The sequence below is a fragment of the Odocoileus virginianus genome, chromosome 7 (assembly GCF_023699985.2).
Source record: "Odocoileus virginianus isolate 20LAN1187 ecotype Illinois chromosome 7, Ovbor_1.2, whole genome shotgun sequence".
NCBI classification, from domain to species: domain Eukaryota; kingdom Metazoa; phylum Chordata; class Mammalia; order Artiodactyla; family Cervidae; genus Odocoileus; species Odocoileus virginianus.
In genome coordinates, this window is record NC_069680.1 from 59,609,912 (window position 1) to 59,627,353 (window position 17,442).

The 17,442-nt window shown below is 51.0% G+C and overlaps 1 protein-coding gene across 1 annotated transcript; it reads right to left on the minus strand.

The window, feature by feature from the left end:
• Positions 1-9,153: 9,153 nt before the first annotated feature.
• On the minus strand, positions 9,154-9,801 carry NEUROG3 (neurogenin 3). The gene has a single exon (XM_020877394.2). The coding sequence runs from the start codon at positions 9,799-9,801 to the stop codon at positions 9,154-9,156; it is 648 nt and encodes a 215-aa protein (XP_020733053.1).
• Positions 9,802-17,442: the final 7,641 nt, after the last annotated feature.

The window sequence follows — 17,442 nt, forward strand, 5'->3', positions numbered from 1 at the left end:
TGAGACTATTGTTTTTGTTGTTCAATCAGTAAGTTGTGTCCAGCTCTTTGTGACCCCATGAACTGCAGCACTCCAGGCTTCCCTGTCTTTCACCATCTCCTGGAGCTTGCTCAAACTCATGTCTGTTGAGTTGGTGATGCCATCCAACCATCTTGTCCTCTGTTGCCCCCTTCTCCTCCTGCCTTCAATCTTTCCCAGCATCAGGGTCTTTTCCAATGGGTCAGCTCTTCACATCAGGTGGCCAAAAGTATTGGAGCTTCAGTTTCAGTATCAGTCCTTCTAATGAATATTCATGATTGATTTCCTTTAGGATTGACTGATTTGATCTCCTTGCAGTCCAAGGGACTCTCAAGAGTCTTCTTCAGCATCACAGTTCAAAAACATAAACTCTTAGGTGCTCAGCATTCTTTGTGCTTCAACTCTCACATCCATCCATGACTACTGGAAAAAACACAGCTTTGACAATGTGGACCTTTGTTAGCAAAGTGATGTCTCTAATTTGTAACAGGCCATCTAGGTTTGTAGTAGATTTTCTTCCAAGGAACGAGATTCGATCACAAAAAGATGAGCTTGCAAAAGACCATGCCTTCTGTCTTGAGTGTCCCCCTACCTCTTGTTTGTTTGCACTGAAGGAAGCCAGTGTCCGTGTTGTGAACTGACCTATGGAGGGGGCCACGTGGCAAGGAACCGAGGAAGGCTTGTGGTCCAAAGTCACTGAAGGACTGTGGCCCTCAGTCCAATGGCTCTTGAGGAATTAAGTCCAGGTAACAATCACATGAGTGAGCTTGGAGGTGGACCTGGCCCCAGCAAAGCCATCAGGTAAGACCACATTCTTGGCTGACACCCTGACTGCAGCCTCATGGGACCCTTTGAGCCAGAGTCATCTATCTAAGGTATAGCTGGATTCCTTACCTACAGAAGACCTACATAATAAATGTTTCTTGTTTTAAGTAGAGTTTTGGGTAATTTGTTATGCGGCAATAGATAACTAGTCCAACAGAGGTAGTATAGCTGGTGATGATGTTAGGATGGCAGGGGCATAAGTTTGTCTCCATAATTAACAGACTTATGGGCTTGGGCAAGTCATATAACTTCTCCCTGATTAATGGGGGGACGTCAGTTCTGGTCCATGCCTTCTTAGTCTTCTCTAGGAATAAGCTAGAGATAAGGTGGGTATTATAATGAGGTCTGCTTCAAATTGCAGGCAGGCTCATGAAGTGTATGGATATACCTGCCATCTCATCTGAATCCTCATAAACCTCTGTAAGGTATGCGTGATTTTCTTCGTTTTTGTACATAGAGAAATTTTTATATGTGGAAGCTTGGAGAGGCTAAGTAACTTTCTCAAATGATAGAATTAGGAAGTGCTGGAATTGAGATAGATGTCAGGCCCATGATCTAATGGACTATCTCAGGAGAGCTCACCCACACCTTGACTATTGGAATATTTGCTGGTGATCTCCAAGACAATGATTCTCTTGTGATAACCCAGTCTCACCAAATCATATGTGGCATCTTCTGAAATGAACCCATAGGCAGTCAAGGGTTATTTTGGTGCTGAGGAGAGTATGAGGGAGGAGAGGTAATAGGTCTCTATACAATTTATTAATTTATTCATTCACTTATTCAACAAATATTCATTGACCTTTATATAGCAGCCAGTCGGGGGAAGAAATGAAATTTCTAAACAGATAATTGAAATACCTTTCATTCAGTTAGTCAATTTACTGACTCATTGAAAGTGAAAGTGAAAATATTCACTGCTCAGTCATGTCTGACTCTTTTTGACCCCATGGATTGTAGCCCACCAGGTTCCTGCACGGAAGCATATATCCTACCATATGTAAAATAGATAGCCAACGGAAATTTGCTGAATGGCTCAGGGATCTCAAACTAGGGCTCCTTAACAACCTAGAGGGGTGGGAAAGGGTGGGAGATGGGAGAGAGTTTCAAGAGGAAGAGGACATGTGTACACCTATGGCTAATTCATGTTGTTATATGGCAAAAATCAAACCAATATTGTAAAGAAATCATCAGTCAATAAACTGATAAATTTATTTTCAATAAATACATATAATTTTTTAAAAAAAGAATACTGGAGGGGGTAGCCATTCCCTTCTCCAGGGTTCTTCCCAACCCAGTGATCAAACCTGGGTCTCCTGCATTGCAGGAAGATTCTTTACTCTCTGAATCACCAGGGAAGCCCTACTGACTCAATAATTCATTCTAAAAGCATGTGGCATATGGTTAGAATAAGTACTCATTGGAGACATGAAGGATATTTCCTTTTGTCAGGAGGACCCAAATGAGTGAACAGATAAATACAAATGCTACCTGGAAAGTTCAAGGATATTCATATGCACAGGATGTTATGGGAGCAGGAGCAATGAGGGAGAAATAGTTCCAAGAAAGATTCTGGAAAGAGGTGATATCCACACTGGAAATTTGGGAAGGGGGGGATGAGGGTTTGGGCAGAGAGAGCACAGTGGGGAAAAGGGTGGGAGGGCTTCTGTGTGTGAGGGGAAGACTTCAAGCAGGTCAGTATTCCTGCGGGGTAAATGCCAAGGCACACAAGGCATTGTGGGAAAGAGCCTGTTGCAGCCGGACTCTAGTCATAAGCATAAGTGATTCACAATGAGAAAAAGAAAGAATAGCGTATATAATTCGACTTAATTCTGACAACAGTCCTGGAGACTGTTGCTGGAGACTGCTCCCTCACCCTTTCTTTACTTCTGGCACATAGCCCCTAGTCCAGTTTACTTGAGGGAATGTGATCTTGTATTCCTAGAGGAGTGTGAGCATAGGTGAAACATGCTGTTATACCTCTGAGTCCAACCTTTAAGACTGTGAGTGAGGTTCCCCCATGACTTATTTCCTGTTCCCACTGGCTCAAACCCATGGCAACGAGCCTCAGCCATGGATGGCAAGGGCCCAGCAGCTGAGGGAGGAAGAAGATGGAAGGAATGTAGGTCCCTCAATGATGTCACAGAGCAGAGCTCTCCACTCACATGGGACGCTCACTGAATTACTGGTGAGTCTGTCATAGCACCCTGGCTTTACTCTAAACTCCATCAGGGAGTATTACAGTGGGAAGGACAAGTCAGTAGGATTTAACGATTAATTGGTTGTGGGTAGGAAGAGAGAAGGGTCAAGACCAATCCTGTGCTTAGTCACTCAGCTGTGTCCGACTCTTTGTGACCCCATGGACTGTAGCCCGCCAGGATACTGTATCCATGAGGATTCTCTAGGCAAGAATACTGGAGTGGGTTGCCATGCCCTCCAGGGGATCTTCCCAACCCAGGGATTGAACCCAGGCCTCCTGCATTCAAAGCAGATTCTTTACTTTCTAAGCCACCAAGGAAGCCCAAAACCAACCCTAGATTTCGAGTATGTATGACTGGATGATGCTAGTTAGTGAAATCAGGAACAAGAGGCAACATTAGTTTGGAGTTAGAGGAGAATAATTCTATTTTGGACATGTCTCATTTGGGGTGCCCAAGTAACATCTGGATATATAATCTTGGAGCACAGGAAGGGTAGATCACATCTGGGGAAAGTCACAGGGAAGGGGTAGGTGGCCCTTGGCCTTCATGCCAACTTGCACTGCGCAGGAATGCAGAAGAAATTCAAATTCATACAAAAGTAACCTCCCTACCCCCCCCCAAAAAAAAACCCTGGGAGAATGAGAAGAATTTGAGACAAATGAAGGTGATTATAATAACAATATTTAATTTAATAATAGTAGTTATTATTATTATAACAATTTATAGCAGCTTAATGTGCACTAAAAGCAAGCACATTTAATCAACCCAATTAAGTGGCTACTATTTATTGTTCCAAATCTGCAGGTGAGGACAATGGGCTTTAGGGAGGCAAAGGGTATAATTGAAAACCACCAGTTAGTGGCAATACCAGGCTTTGAACTAATGTCCGTGTGATCTGAATTATTCTTACCCACTCTGCCATCAGTGTGTGTGTTTGGAGGACTTGCTTGTGCCTTTGTTCTCGGAATAACTAAAACTTCAGTTTAACCCAAAGAATGAGACCCCTCTTTTTTATATTTAAGAAATATATTAAAGCATCTTATCACAAAGATAGAAACACATACAAATTATAAACATGCAACCATCTTCCACAGTCATGTTAAAATGTTATATATATATATTTATATATATTTATATATATATAAAATATTTTTTTCCTGTCTTCATAGCTGAAAACTTCAGATCTTATGCCAAACTCATCCACCATAAATATTTAATTCATTCTTCCTGAAATTATCCAGGCCAGCAAATAACCAAAATACAAGCTATTAAATAAGGAAAGTACAAAGTTAAAAAAGAATATGTGCAGAAAATGCCCCCTTTCCACCCCTCAATCAAAGGCAAACAGTGGCTCTTTGCTACTGCTTAATGTAGATTTTCTTTGAAAGCTATTTAAGTGCAAAGTTCCAAACCAGTTTTCCCAGTTAGGGCTGCTGCATCCTAAACTCCCAATGTTGTTCCACTTCACACTTCTTAGACCTCCTCATCTGGCAACTCAACTCTAACTCCATCATTTATAAGGGAGAATGTTTCAGACTAGCTAAGAAAAGGGCTTTTCTGGGATCACACAGTGAGTTAGCAGCAACAGAGTCCACACTTTCCCCACCACATCAAGGAAGTCAACAGACTTCGGGGTCTACATGTCCACAGGGAGCTCCCTAGGGGCACGGGTCTGGAAACATGGGCAGAGGAGGTAATAGATGGTTTTCCTTATCAAGAATGCCGTGTTCCCAGGAGTGCCTCTCACTCTAAACCAACGCAGTCATTTCAGCACCATGGTCAGGGGCACGCCGCTCTTTTTTTTTTTTTTTCCCCTGGCCCTCAGTGCCCGACCAAGTTAGCCTTGCAGATCCTCTCTGAGCCCTTTGGTCCTAGGATCCCAGGAGCAGAGGGGTACACAGCAGCCTGTGAATCTCACTAGTGTTCCAGAGGGTAATCAAAGCGTAAGGGAGGCTTTTGATCTTACAAGACTCAGAGGACCCAGCTCAAGCCAGAGCACAAACTACTATAGGTTGAGTTGGCAGAGAGGAGATGACTCTAAACTTAGCCTAGAGCCAGGGTCATGCTTTTGGTTTGCTCCAATAACTCCATCAGTGGCTGAGGGCTTTGCGCAAGTCACCTGCTTCCAAGACTTTGGCTCTCTGTTTCCATGGGTGTCACCATCCTGCCTTGCCCACCTCACCGACTGTAGGTGGGGCCCTGAGATGAGTGTCCAGCCCCCAAATCTCTCACTACCTGTGCTCTTGGCTTCTAAAGGTGGGGCAAGCAGACAAGGCTAGCGAGTGTCCCCGCACTGCCCCACCCGCTTCTAGATCACAGGCTGCAGATATGTAAAAGGGGAGGAGCGGGAAAAGAAACACAACAGAGAATCCTAATTACATACATGTAAGATGTAATTATAGTATACTCAGTGTTTATTCTGTAGCACATTCTCAGCCGAGCCCCCCTTCTTCAGTGTTCCACTGGACCAAATGTCTCTTTCCCACTGCTTTTGGTCGCAGGGCCCTATAACTCCATCTATCACAAGCACAGCCTTCTCTTAGGTTCCCAGAAACCCAGTGAAAGGGTGTGAGAGATTCTCCCCAGCTTCTCATCAGCTGAGGCTCAGAGACCCGTTCAAGGTCACACAGCTGGGCAGAGTGGCCCGTGGATGAGAGGTGGAGCAAAGTACGCCTGTGGGGTCGTGTGCTCTCTTGGCCTCACTTGCCTTTGTGCCAGCCCAGCGGCCAGGCTCCCAGACATTAGCATTCCAATGGCTCTGGGAGGCTTTGTCCTCCAGCTACTGCCGGCTTGGGGATGGGGTGGGATGGAGGCAGGGCACCATAAATCTACCTGCTTGTGTGTGGGGATGGGGTGGGGTGGGGTGGCCACAAGATTCATGTGCTGTTTTTCTGGAAGCCAGGGCTCAGACAAAGGCAGGACAGCAGGAGGAGGGGAAGACTCTTTCAACTAGAGCATCTTTCCTGCCCCCACTTGGGACTCTGTCAGGGTTTGAGGGAGCTGGGGTGCAGGAAACAACATCAGACCACAGGAGGCTCCACACTCACTGTGGCTGAGGCATAGTGGTAGGGGGCTTCTAGCTGAGATCCAGAGCAGCCTGACTGATTTTAAAAGCTGGTGAATGCAAAATGCCTGTGGACAGGTGAGGATGTAGTGGTGATGATGCTGGGCTTGTGTGTGCCACCCAGAAATGTTTCCTAAACCCTTCTTGATGTGGGGCTCTTTGGAAAAAGGATGAGGTTTCCCACCTCAAGGTGATTTCTTTCACTGTGATGGAGCTCATCCTTGGTAAGGAGCCCTAAACTTTCCTCCACCTCCTCCTGACTTGGAGAGTTCAGCTGACAGTTCTGGGGGTTCAAATCTGCCCCTTCCCAAGGTGACAATCCAGCATCCAAGTTGGTTAAACAGTACTTTTTAAAATAATTTGTAGGTTAGAGGGCCAGTCTATGTGCGTTCAGTAACTATTAGCTTCTTATTTATTTATTTGCCACTTAAGTTATTTAATTGAAGGATAATTGCGTTACAGAATTTGTGGTTTTCTGTCAGACAACAAGAATCAGCCATAGGTACACCCATGTCCCCTGCCTCCTGAATCTCCCTCCCATCTCCTTCCCCATCCCACCATACTAGATTGTGAGTGACTAATAGCTTCTTAATGCGCACCCTCACAAGCAGGAGAGGGGCTGGGCAGTGGGTGCCTCCACACAGAACACAGGGTTAATATTTTCTGCTTCTGAAAGTTGTTCGCACCAAAGGAATCCCCTGCCTATTTGAACACTGCTCCCCACAGCCTTTCACAGGGAGAAGGATCTTCATGCTTGAGGACCTCCTCTCCAAATGTTTGGTCCTGGCCCAGTATAAAGTGTTCTCTGGCAAGCTTCCTAATCCAGCCACAGAGAACAGTCCCACTGTCCTTCCTGTGGCTCCTACCTCCACTCAGCACCAGTGTTTTTTCAGCCTTGAGTGATTTTGTCTGTATACTTGCTATTGTCCCAGGAGGACAGAGATGGACCTTCCTGATTTTTATGTCTGCCCTCTCTCCCCTCACCCCCCAGTGCCCAGTAAGCGGCAGACCCTGCCTTGGTCTGTGCAACTTGGAGCTGCTGACACCTGCCCTGGGCGGTGCCGCAGGTGGAAAATTGGCTGCTGCAGAAGTCATCAATAACCCATTAATCTTCTCCTCCCAGATTAAAGCCATGAAATGAAACTACACCTTTGTTCATTTGTTTGCAGTGTCCCCCTTCCTGCCCCCAAATCCAGCCCCTGATAACTAAGACATATTTCCTTCAAGCTATCTTTAGGGACCTAGGAATAGAGGAGAGAGGAAAAGTTCAATTTGAAGCATTGGGTGGGGGGTGCAGAGCATAAGAGATAGATGCAAAAGATATTAACCCCTGCAAAGCCACCACCTTTGTGCTCTAACACTGGAAAGCAACCTACTCTATGACTCCTGGTCCCTGCCTCTGACCTGTAGACCCCACTGGTGTTGGCCTGCTTCTTCCCTGGGCACCGTGGGCCAATCCAAGGAGGCTTTTGTGGTTCAACTCATTGGGTAAGGTGCCTGCCCTGTGTGGGTTCTTGGAGCTCAAACCTGCTTCCTGGACATCCTGGGACATCTTGGAAGCTAATATAGAGCTGCTCCAGCAGTGCTTTGGGGACTTTCAGTGTCACTGTGCATCAGCCCTACTCTACCTTGGAAGTAATAGAGAACACATGGCTGGAAACCTTGAATACTTTCTTGAAAAGAATAAGAATTTGTTCAAACAAAGCTGCTGGTTGTTGGGAGGTGTCAGAAACTACAGCCAGACTCTCCACCTCCTCTGTTCCCTGCCACGGGGTATCACAAGTCACAAGGTCTCATCCCCAGCACCAGAAATGTAAAATGAGCTATGACATTGTTCTTAGTCTCTAAGCATTCAGGGATAATTCCTAGGATGCTCAGCCTACCAGTGTTTCTGACCCTGCTGCAGGGTTATTATTCCCTCCCTTCCCCAAATGCAAGTTACTCTAAATCCAAGCTAGTGGCATAACAGAAAGGGCCAGCACCATGTGAGTAGCCCTAGTTGGAGGCTTGTCTTATTCCTAAACCACTTTTTGGAATTAGACAAGTCGCTGCTCCATAAATAAACCAAGGAGTCTGAGCCAATGATTTTTAAGTCTTCCAGTTCTTCTTTTCCAAGTGTGTATAGCTGACTTGCAATCTGCCTGGCCTCCAGCCTAGCACCATAGTTTCTAGGTCAGGCCTCAGCAGGGGCCCCAGACCCCCAGATGCCCAGAAAGTATCTCCTACCTCTCCTTAGACAGGGCCCCCTCCCCCAACCCCAGTCACAGGGGCTGGGCCCTCCCCTCCACACAATCAAGTTACCTTCCTCAGGCTTCTTGAGAATCGCTTTTTATTGGCTCAAAATCTCATTCACCAGTCCCTAAATAATCTTATGTACAAAATAAAGACTTTCCCACTGTGAAATCTCACCAATAAATACAAACATAAAACGGGGGAGAGGCCATATAATTTACCAGACAAAAATTCATTTCAAGAGACATTACATCATTTACAAACTTTTTTTTTTTTTAAGACAAGGGCGCTCCAGTTTGCAGGGTGGTGGTAGAGGCGCTCCCCCAGTGGGTCGCCTTGCCTCCTGCCCCTGAGAGGGCAATGGCTCCGGAAAAGTGCACAAGGAGAAGGCAGAGCATCGCCTTCATGGATTAAGGCAGAGTAGAGAGGCCCAAACTCCCGGGACTTCACAGGGACTAGAGGAGGTCAGAGGCCACTTTGAAGAAGACAACCTGGGGAACAAGCGTGAGCGCTGAGAGACCAAATATTGGGTGAAGTAGTATTGGAGGGAGATTTTGGGGTGGCCACGGGGAGAGGGCTTAAAATGCGCGGAGCATGCCATGCCCACTCGCGCGGGCAGCGGCAGAGGATGTAAGCGCATAAGACCAAGGGATTGAACCCGGCCTGCCACTCTCGGGTGCCTGGGTTCTCAGGGGTCAGTGAGCCAGAGGCAGGAGGACCAAGTAGGTTTGAGAGCCGCCGCCGCGCATCTCCGACAGCCTCCGCCCCTGCCCCTTTTCCCAGGACCCACCGCCCAGCGGCGGACAGGCCCCTTCATAGAAAGTCTGAAAAGGCCAGAGCTCCAGGGTGCAGGCAGGCCGGGGAAACAGGCGCCTGCAGCCCAGGTCGGTCCTCCAGCGAGGCGGCGGGGCTCAGGCTTCCGGCCTGGGAGACCGGGGAATAGAGGGAGCCCCAGTCTCCCGGGGAACCGCCGTCTGGGCTGGCCAGCTCCTCGCAGGGCGGCGCCAGCGGCTCCAGCCCGTAGAGGCTGTGGTCCGCTATGCGCAGCGTCTGCGTCAGCGCCCAGATATAATTGTGGGCGAAGCGCAGCGTCTCTATCTTGGTGAGCTTCGCGTCGTCCGGAAAGGTGGGCAAGACGCCGCGCAGCGCGTCCAGCGCAGAGTTGAGGTTATGCATACGATTGCGCTCGCGGTCGTTGGCCTTCTTGCGCCGGCTCCGTCGCTGTTTGCTCAGAGCCAACTCACTCTTGGGGCGACTGCGCCCCCCGCGCCGCGCCCGGAGCTTCCTCGAGGCCCCTCGGCAGGCGCCCCCTTCCGTCTCGGCGCAGTTCTCCAACACGCGAGTGGGGCTGGGTGGAGTGGATGCGACGCAGGTCACTTCGTCGTCCGAGGCTCCCGGGAAGCGCTGCTCCGTCTCGTGGGTCACTTGGACAGGGGGCGCACACGAGGGATGAGGCGCCATCCTGCGGCGGGGTAAGAGGTAAGGGTAAGAGTGGGTCCGTCACCTGAGCGAAGTTCCCAATCCTGGGGCCAGGTGGGGGAAAATGCGAGAGAAAGCCACCTCCTGCCGGCCAGAGGACCCGCTTTCCCCTCCTCCCATCGCTCTGTGGTTCCAGGTGTTACCTTGTTGTAGGGCGCAAAGGGGTAGAGTGGTGGGTAGTGAGAGCAACGGTGAGCTGAACTGGCTTTTCCGTCTGCAAGTTCAGTTGAGAAGCAGGCGCTGCCGCTCGAAAGTTTCTCTGGCCCCAGAGAAGATACGTGTAAAGGAGGGTCCCGGGCTCCTCTTGCTCTCTCTTGGCGCAGCTGCGAGACCCTGCGGATTTTCTGAGCCGAAAGTCGTGTGCCCCTAGGCACGCTTTATCTGCTGCGCCCTGGGACAGGAGCGTGCCTGCCCCGCTGCTGCCCGCGCCGCCGTCCAATCAGCGTCCGGGCCAGGGGGCCGCGCCACGCGAGCCCGCTCCGCCCTTCAAGGGGCACAGCTGGATTCCGGACAAAGGGCTGGGGTCGGGGGAGGGGAACGTCGCTCTGTTTGCGCTCTCCCCGCGGGCTCAGTCCCAGCAACTCTCGGTTCCTCAAAGGGCCTCGCCCAGTGAGAAGGGTCTGGTCTAGCTCGCGTCTGGCGGTCTCAAATCACTTTGCTCCTATTCTGGTTTCCCTTGGCATCTGTCCAGACCTTTTCTTGGTATCCTGAAGGGGGCTTTGGGAAGTCAGTAGGGTGGGTCAATCCCGTGAGTTATACAAGGGGAAACAGGTTCAGAAAGGAGGCAGCTTGCTCCAAATCACTGTGCAAGGACAAGGAGCCAGGTATACTATCAGTTTAGAGGAGTGTCCACTAATTCCTAGTGCCATTCTCCTCTCCTCCACTTTGGGTCAGGTTAGCAAGTACTCAGAGGGGGTGTTTCACTGACACTCCATTTTGGGAGGCACGGGGGCGACTACACAGAGAGATCCTGCCTACCTCCCTGCCACTTAGAGACCGTCACCTTCTGGGGATGCTGAGTGCCGGCCTCCCCCCCCACCCCCCCACCCCCGCCTGCCAAGTTTTAAGATGACACTGCCCACACTCCTTAGATGTAGGTGCTTAGAACCTCTCTCCTCATCCCCTCACCCCCGCAGAAATCTAAGACATTATTTTCGTGCCCCAGAGGCAGCGAATATCTATGGTGGGACCTCCAGGAGGCATTCTGCCACAAACAATTTCAGACAGTACTCTAGGGATCCGATGGGGCATGCAAAGGAAGAGCTCAGATGAGAATGGGTTAGGAGATGGCCAGGAGTTCACAGCAAGCCTCTGTGTCTTTTAAATGCCCCGGGAGTGCAGGTGCAGAAGCACATCAACTCTTTCTCTCTTAGTCCTCCTGTCCAGTCACAGATGGGCAGGGGCTGTCTGCACTACCTGGTCCTGTCCCCTTGGCAGAGGTCAGGCAGTGAGCACAGGGCAGGGACTCTTCACGGCTCCGGTTAGTGCCATCTGGAAAGCTTTCCAAAGTGAGCCTGAACACATCATCCCTCCTTTCTTTCTCTACTCATCCCTTTTGTCCCTGCCTTGGACACTCTGTGGTCTTCTGCTTCAGGGTAAGTGTGGCCTGGGGGAGGATGCCCTCAAGCTAACCCAGCCTCTCTCTGACCTTTAATGATCTGCCCATTGCAGGCCCAGAGCCCTCAGGCATCCAGTGCCACTCCTGCACCCTGCCCCCCCACCCCCACCAGCAGGCCCTCCACACTGCTCCTAAGAAGTTGGGAAACAGGTGTCTGAATTCAGTCTCAGCAGGCCCAGAAGGCATTACTTTCTAGCAGGTCCAGATACCCTGAGCTGAGTCTCCGTAAGCTGGTGGAGGAGGTAGGATCCTGCAGGGAAACTGAGGGAATGAGGTGAGTCTGCATATCTACCCTAGTGATAGCCAGCCTCTCTTTATTTGCCCACTCTGCGTGGAGGGCGGAATTACCTCTGAGGCAGAGAGAGGGTGGGTGCGCTTGGGAGCCAGGGAGAAGGAGCTCCAGGACTGTGTGGAGATGAAGGTGCTGGCCTCAGGGTCTCAGCTGGTGGGCTGTTGGCAGAGGCTCCTTCGCTTGTTGCCGGGGAACTAAGCTCTGGGCCAGGCTCCAGACCAACAAAGGGGCCCTGCGGAGACTCCCGAGCCTCACATTTTGCTGCTGCTCCTCCCTTGGGTCACAATTTGCTCCACATTTGTCTTCTAATTATACGAATGAGAAGCTGAGGCCCATTTTACAGATGGAAAGTCAAGGCCCAGAAAGGGGAAGTAACTTATTCAAGAGATCACACAGCAAGTTCTAGCAGAATCACATACATAGAATGCAGGTCCTAAGACTCCTAATCCTAGATTTTCCCTTGCACCTCTTTGTTGCCTCTCTTTGATTGGGGAGAAAATAGATATTTTTTCAAGGCAGAACCAGACATCCCAAAATGTTGAAGATAGAAGGAATGACATGGTCAGAGTAGATAAAGGACAGTGGCCCCTTCTCCCAGTGCCAATAGGAGCCAGTGTCCAGTCATGTTCTGTCTCTCTACTTTCTCGCCCTCTATGCCTGCCTTTCTTGATTTCTATCCTGCAAATTAGGAACTGAGAGAGGAAACCCAAAGTGTGCTTCCCTGGGGCTAGGGGACCCAGCTTGGCTCGGAGGAGTGTGCCCTGGCCGTAAGGAATCAGAACACCCCTATGCGTCTCTGGACGCCTGAAAGTAGCCCACAACTAGGGCTCTCATCCCGCAGTGGCTGTCAGATGATAAGCCAAGGCAGCTCTCACCGTGGCTCAGTCTTGCCTCAAGTAGCTCATGGATAGTGACGAGGACCGCAGGGCAAGCTTTCCGCACCAGGGAAGATTTTGGGGTTATTTGGATACTTTCTTGACTGGGAGAGAATTCTGGCACCCGCTGAGAATTCTTATCTAGCTTCCTTGGCACCACTCCGGGTCAGGGCTCTCCAGGGCTTGCGGACCGCCACCACTTTGCTTTGCGCAAAACAGTCAGGGCGAGGAGCAGCGCGCAGCAGCCGAGGTCAGCGATTTCCGTGCGGAGAACTCTCCGCAGCTCTTCAGCTGGTCAAGAGGGCGGGGCCTGAGGTCGAGGAATCCTAGGGGGTTAGAGATCACGGATCCATGTCCTCCCTTTCAGCGGGAGAGGACGCACAGGCCCCTCTCCAAAGTTAATTCCTGTCCTTTTGGCGGCGGAGGCGCAGACTGTGACAACTCAGTGCGCGCTGGCGCTATTTGTGAAAGGACTCTTCCAACCGGCAGCAGAGCTTGTTCCTGAAGCCCCCGGCGGACCACCGCCTCTAAGACCTTTGGGAACCCCGCGCCCTTCCACTCACTGAGACCTAGGCCGCCCTGCAGGCTGAGGCGGCTCAGGAACGAGGCGACAGCCTGACGCCTGGAGACCGCGGGCAGAATGGAAAAGAAGGGAAGGCAGCGGTCCGCCCTGCCGCCTTCCTGTCGGCGGGGGGAATTTTAGCAGTGCCTGGGGGCGCTTTGAGAAACGAGAGGAAGGGAAGGGGGCCACAAGAGGCTGAATAGCTAATGACTTGCCGGAGGAGGGGGCTTCTTTCTCTCGCCTTTGCCTCGACGCTGAAAGAGGGGAAGACAAAAATCTGGCGAGCGAGCTGCCCAGGCCGAGACTGGCCACTTCAAACAGCCCTTCAAACAAAAGGAGACGACGAAAAGAAAGCCCCACCTGTCTCCAGTGTTTGCTAAAATAATAATAAATAGATTTCGTTTAATAAATAATTACAAGAGATTGTAAAGTGGAGTGCTTTGGAAAACATCTACTGCGGGAGTCCCGCAGCCAGCCGTCACCTGCTCCCAAGGCTGGCAACTTTATTGTTAAGCCACCCCCCAACTAGTTTGCCTCTGATAAACTCTCCCTCGTTTTCACAATGACTGTTTACTCATAGTTAGCACAATATTACCTTTGCCGTGATAAACCCAGAGGGGGGAGATCTGGCCCCTGGCCCCTGGGCGCACCTGTCCCAGAAGCTGACACATGGATTTGGCACGGAGCAGGCCTCCCCCCGGGCCTTCCCCCGTGTACATTGGCCCAATTGCCACCCATTTATAACAGGTTGGCTGCAAGGCCTATCTCGGTCCTATTTGTCTTCTTTTATTGAAAGCATATGGTCTCCAGGGGCTCACCAGCCCCATATTTCATCTGCCGGGAGCTGGGGCGCTTCCGCAGGCTGGTGCGGCTCTGCGCGCTGCTCCCCACCCAACGGCTGCTGCACCCGCTGAGGATGGCGGAGGTGGGGTGGGGGAAAGATAAGCAGGGCTCCCGGTTCGCGTTGGGAGAGAAGCTCTTCCCCCAGAGACTCCCCCTCCCCAGCTCTGGGACCTCGTGCGCTCTTGAATGGCGAGCCAGTTCTTTTTCTTGGGTAGGTGAGAGGGCGCCATATGCCACCCCCCAGGGCGCACGAGGGAGCTCCGGCCCAGGGAGCCCTCAAACAAAGAGAAGAGAGGGCTGGGACCTCAGGGGCATCCGAGGTCTTTATTTGCAGATCCCCCTCCCTGCCTAGGGCCGCCTCCCCCGCCAGGCATCCGTAGCTCGCAAGCAGGGCTTGGAAACAAAGTGTCTACATTATCGCCGCCGCCGACGGAGACAGTGAATGCGTGAAAAGGTGCATTGCGCATCAAGACACCTGTTGAAGCGGCGCCTCTTCTCAGCGCCTCTCTCTGTTTTGCCCTCGGTCAGGAGGGAGTGGGGGGTGGGAGGAGGGAGAGATACTGTGATTTGTGGCGACATATGTTGAGCAGATCGGTGTGTACTCTTCACAGGGACGCGTGCACCCTCGCTCCCATACACGCCCCGAGAGAAGGAGCAGCTGCTCCCCTTACCTTCTCCCGACATAATACCTGGGCCAGGCGCTTTGGCATAGCCTTTTGAGACTCCAGCTCTCCCCCACCCTCTTTGCCTTCCGCCCCCACCCCCCGTCCCAATCTTGGCAGCTCCGCTGTAGGACTTTATTGTCAAATTTAACAGATGCACGTTTGTTCCCAGCGCCTGGGCCTCACACATACACACACGCAGCCATCCACAGAAAACGCGACGGATGACACAGATGCGGAGCGCGAGATGTCCATATGCCAGGCTCCGCGACCGCCTCGGCTGGGGAAACAAACAGGGCTGTGTGATTTTCCCTCCCCAGAAAGGAAGAAACGAGAACCGCCGGGGGGCCGTGGGGCCACCTCCAGGCACCTTTAATTTCGCGCTAGCCCTTTGGCGCGGTGACGCACTGCGCCGCGCGGCGCTGGGAGAGTGCAAGGTGTGGAAGCAGAGCTCAGACGCAAAGGCTGCTCTAGGGATAAGTCCTGAGGGCTGGACATCTGGCCGTCGCATGACCTCGGGGTTTCTAAACTCCTGAGCGGTGCAGACGCCTCCGTCCTCCCGGGATTCCTGGGAGTGAACATCCACCTGAGGCGCGCTAGGACTGGAGGAGTCCGTGGGCACGCTTTGCCTGCCCGCTCCTCTCCTCCGTGGGGGGCGCGCTCCCGGAGCAAGATGAGAAGAGCACTGGTTTGGGGGAGGGGGCCTGTCTCTGCCAATAGCCTTGTGCCACCCTGAGCGAATTATTTCACCCGGACCGCCGTTTTCCCTCTATTAAAGGAAGAAGTTGTGGAGGAAATACTTTGTAATTTTCAAGTTTTGCAAAATTTGTAAGTCTTGGATAGCAGGGGGCCTTGGGCTGTGAGTGAAGGGAAGCCAGAGAGAATGCGTCTCTCCCGCCTCCACGTCCACACTGGTTCCTGGATCTGAATTTCTGGGTGGATAAGTCTTTCCCCAACTGTTGTGGGAAAAGACAGGCACTGAGGGGTGTGGGAGCTCTCTTCTGTTCTTCCATCTTTCAATTCTCAGGGCACAGGCAGCCTTTGGGTGTCTCAGGACACTCAGGCATGCCTGATGATACCAGGCTTTCAGACCTTCATTTACTTCCAGTGCCAAGATGGAACTGGGAAGCTGGGTGGTGGGTATGGCTCTTAAGCCCCTTAGCTCTCCAGGCCTGTTTTTGGAGAAAAACGTTCTCCACCCACCCTCATGGACTCAATGGACTTGAGTTTGAGCAAACTCTGGGAGATTGTGAAGGACAGGGAAGCCTGGCATGCTGCAGTTCATGGGGTCGCGAAGAGCTGGACGTGACCTAGGGACTGAATAGCAACAACCCACCCTCGTTGTGAGCTTGGATGAACTCTGCTCATTTTGAAAGACAGAGATAGCCTCCCTCAGTCTTTCACAAATTGTGTTTATTTTCTGTGCTTTTTTTGACTGTATGTGGTTCTGACATTTCTGATATTCCCTGGCCCACGGCAGGGGGGTAGTCTCCTTTGGTAGAAGTCAGCTTTGTGGAAACCAGGGCTTGTGTTGGCAGGGGAGCCCTCTGCCTGCTGCTCCCCCTGTCCCCCTGCCCACCTACCCCAGCCCTGTGGGGATTCTGTCTAAGCAGTGGGAATCTTAGGGTGTCAGAACCGCCGTGAGGTGGGGGTGAGGGCACATCTCTTCTTTAGGTCACCATAGATGAAATACTCACCCCTCCTCCAGATGTCAGGTTGGGGAGGCAGCCTGGGGTAGGGTAGAAGGTGGGGAGGGTCAAGGATTAATTCTAGATTAACTCCACGGAGAAGCAACAGAATGTAATACAGTGCAGTTTTCCACGAAGTACTTAATAACGTTTGTGTCCATATAGAAACTTGAAGGCAGCAGATTACCTTCTCACTCAACCTGTTGGGGTTCCAGGAAGGAATTTTTCTTGTCCCTGTTTTGCTCCTGAAGCTCAAGGTCATAGAGTCTGGAACTCCTCTTCCCCATGTCCCCTCCAGCCATCTGGCAGGGATCCTTCATTTAGTCACCCTCCTGGCCCCTACCTGCTGCTCAGACTCCAGGGACTTCATTCTGCCACCCCATGGAGTCCTTTGGAGGTGGGCAGGCCTCAGCCAGGGGTTTGGGGACACAGGAGTTGAAGGGCTTGGGAACAATAAAGAAGGCAAGCTTTCCTTTCTCTCTTGTCTTTGTCTTCCTGTGGCTTCCAGGAGCCTCCCTTAGCTCCCCAGCAACACTATGGAGGTGGGACCAGACTTGCAGGATCTTGAGAGTGCAGGCCTTCTTAATTTGTGTGCCCAAGGCACCTCACTTAGCCTGACCACAGCCCCAGCCCTGCTGAGAAGGCAATAAGCTTCATATTCCCCCTTGTTTAGACCATAAAGCAGATGGGCCCCAATTTTTTTTTTTTAATAACATGGCACTATCAGAAAATTATTTTAGGCACACACTTCAAAATATGTTAGCTACTTATAATTCTTCACATATTATGTACAATATAAAGCATATGCCAAGTATGATTTATTATAAATGATAGATGTCTTTCTGTACTAGACAGTGCAAGCATTGGAAAAGAGAATGTGATTTGAGCCAGACACTGTGTCCCATTTTGGATTTCTGCACTAGTGGCTGTGTACCTTTGGCGAGTTGACTCAGCCTCTGGGAGCTACCTTCATTTCCACACCTATAAAATGGGCATAATAAGAGAGTGCCTATGTCATTGGGCTTAAAAGATTGGATTCATGTAAAGTGATCAATGTTAGCACATAGTGTGTGCTCAGTCTTT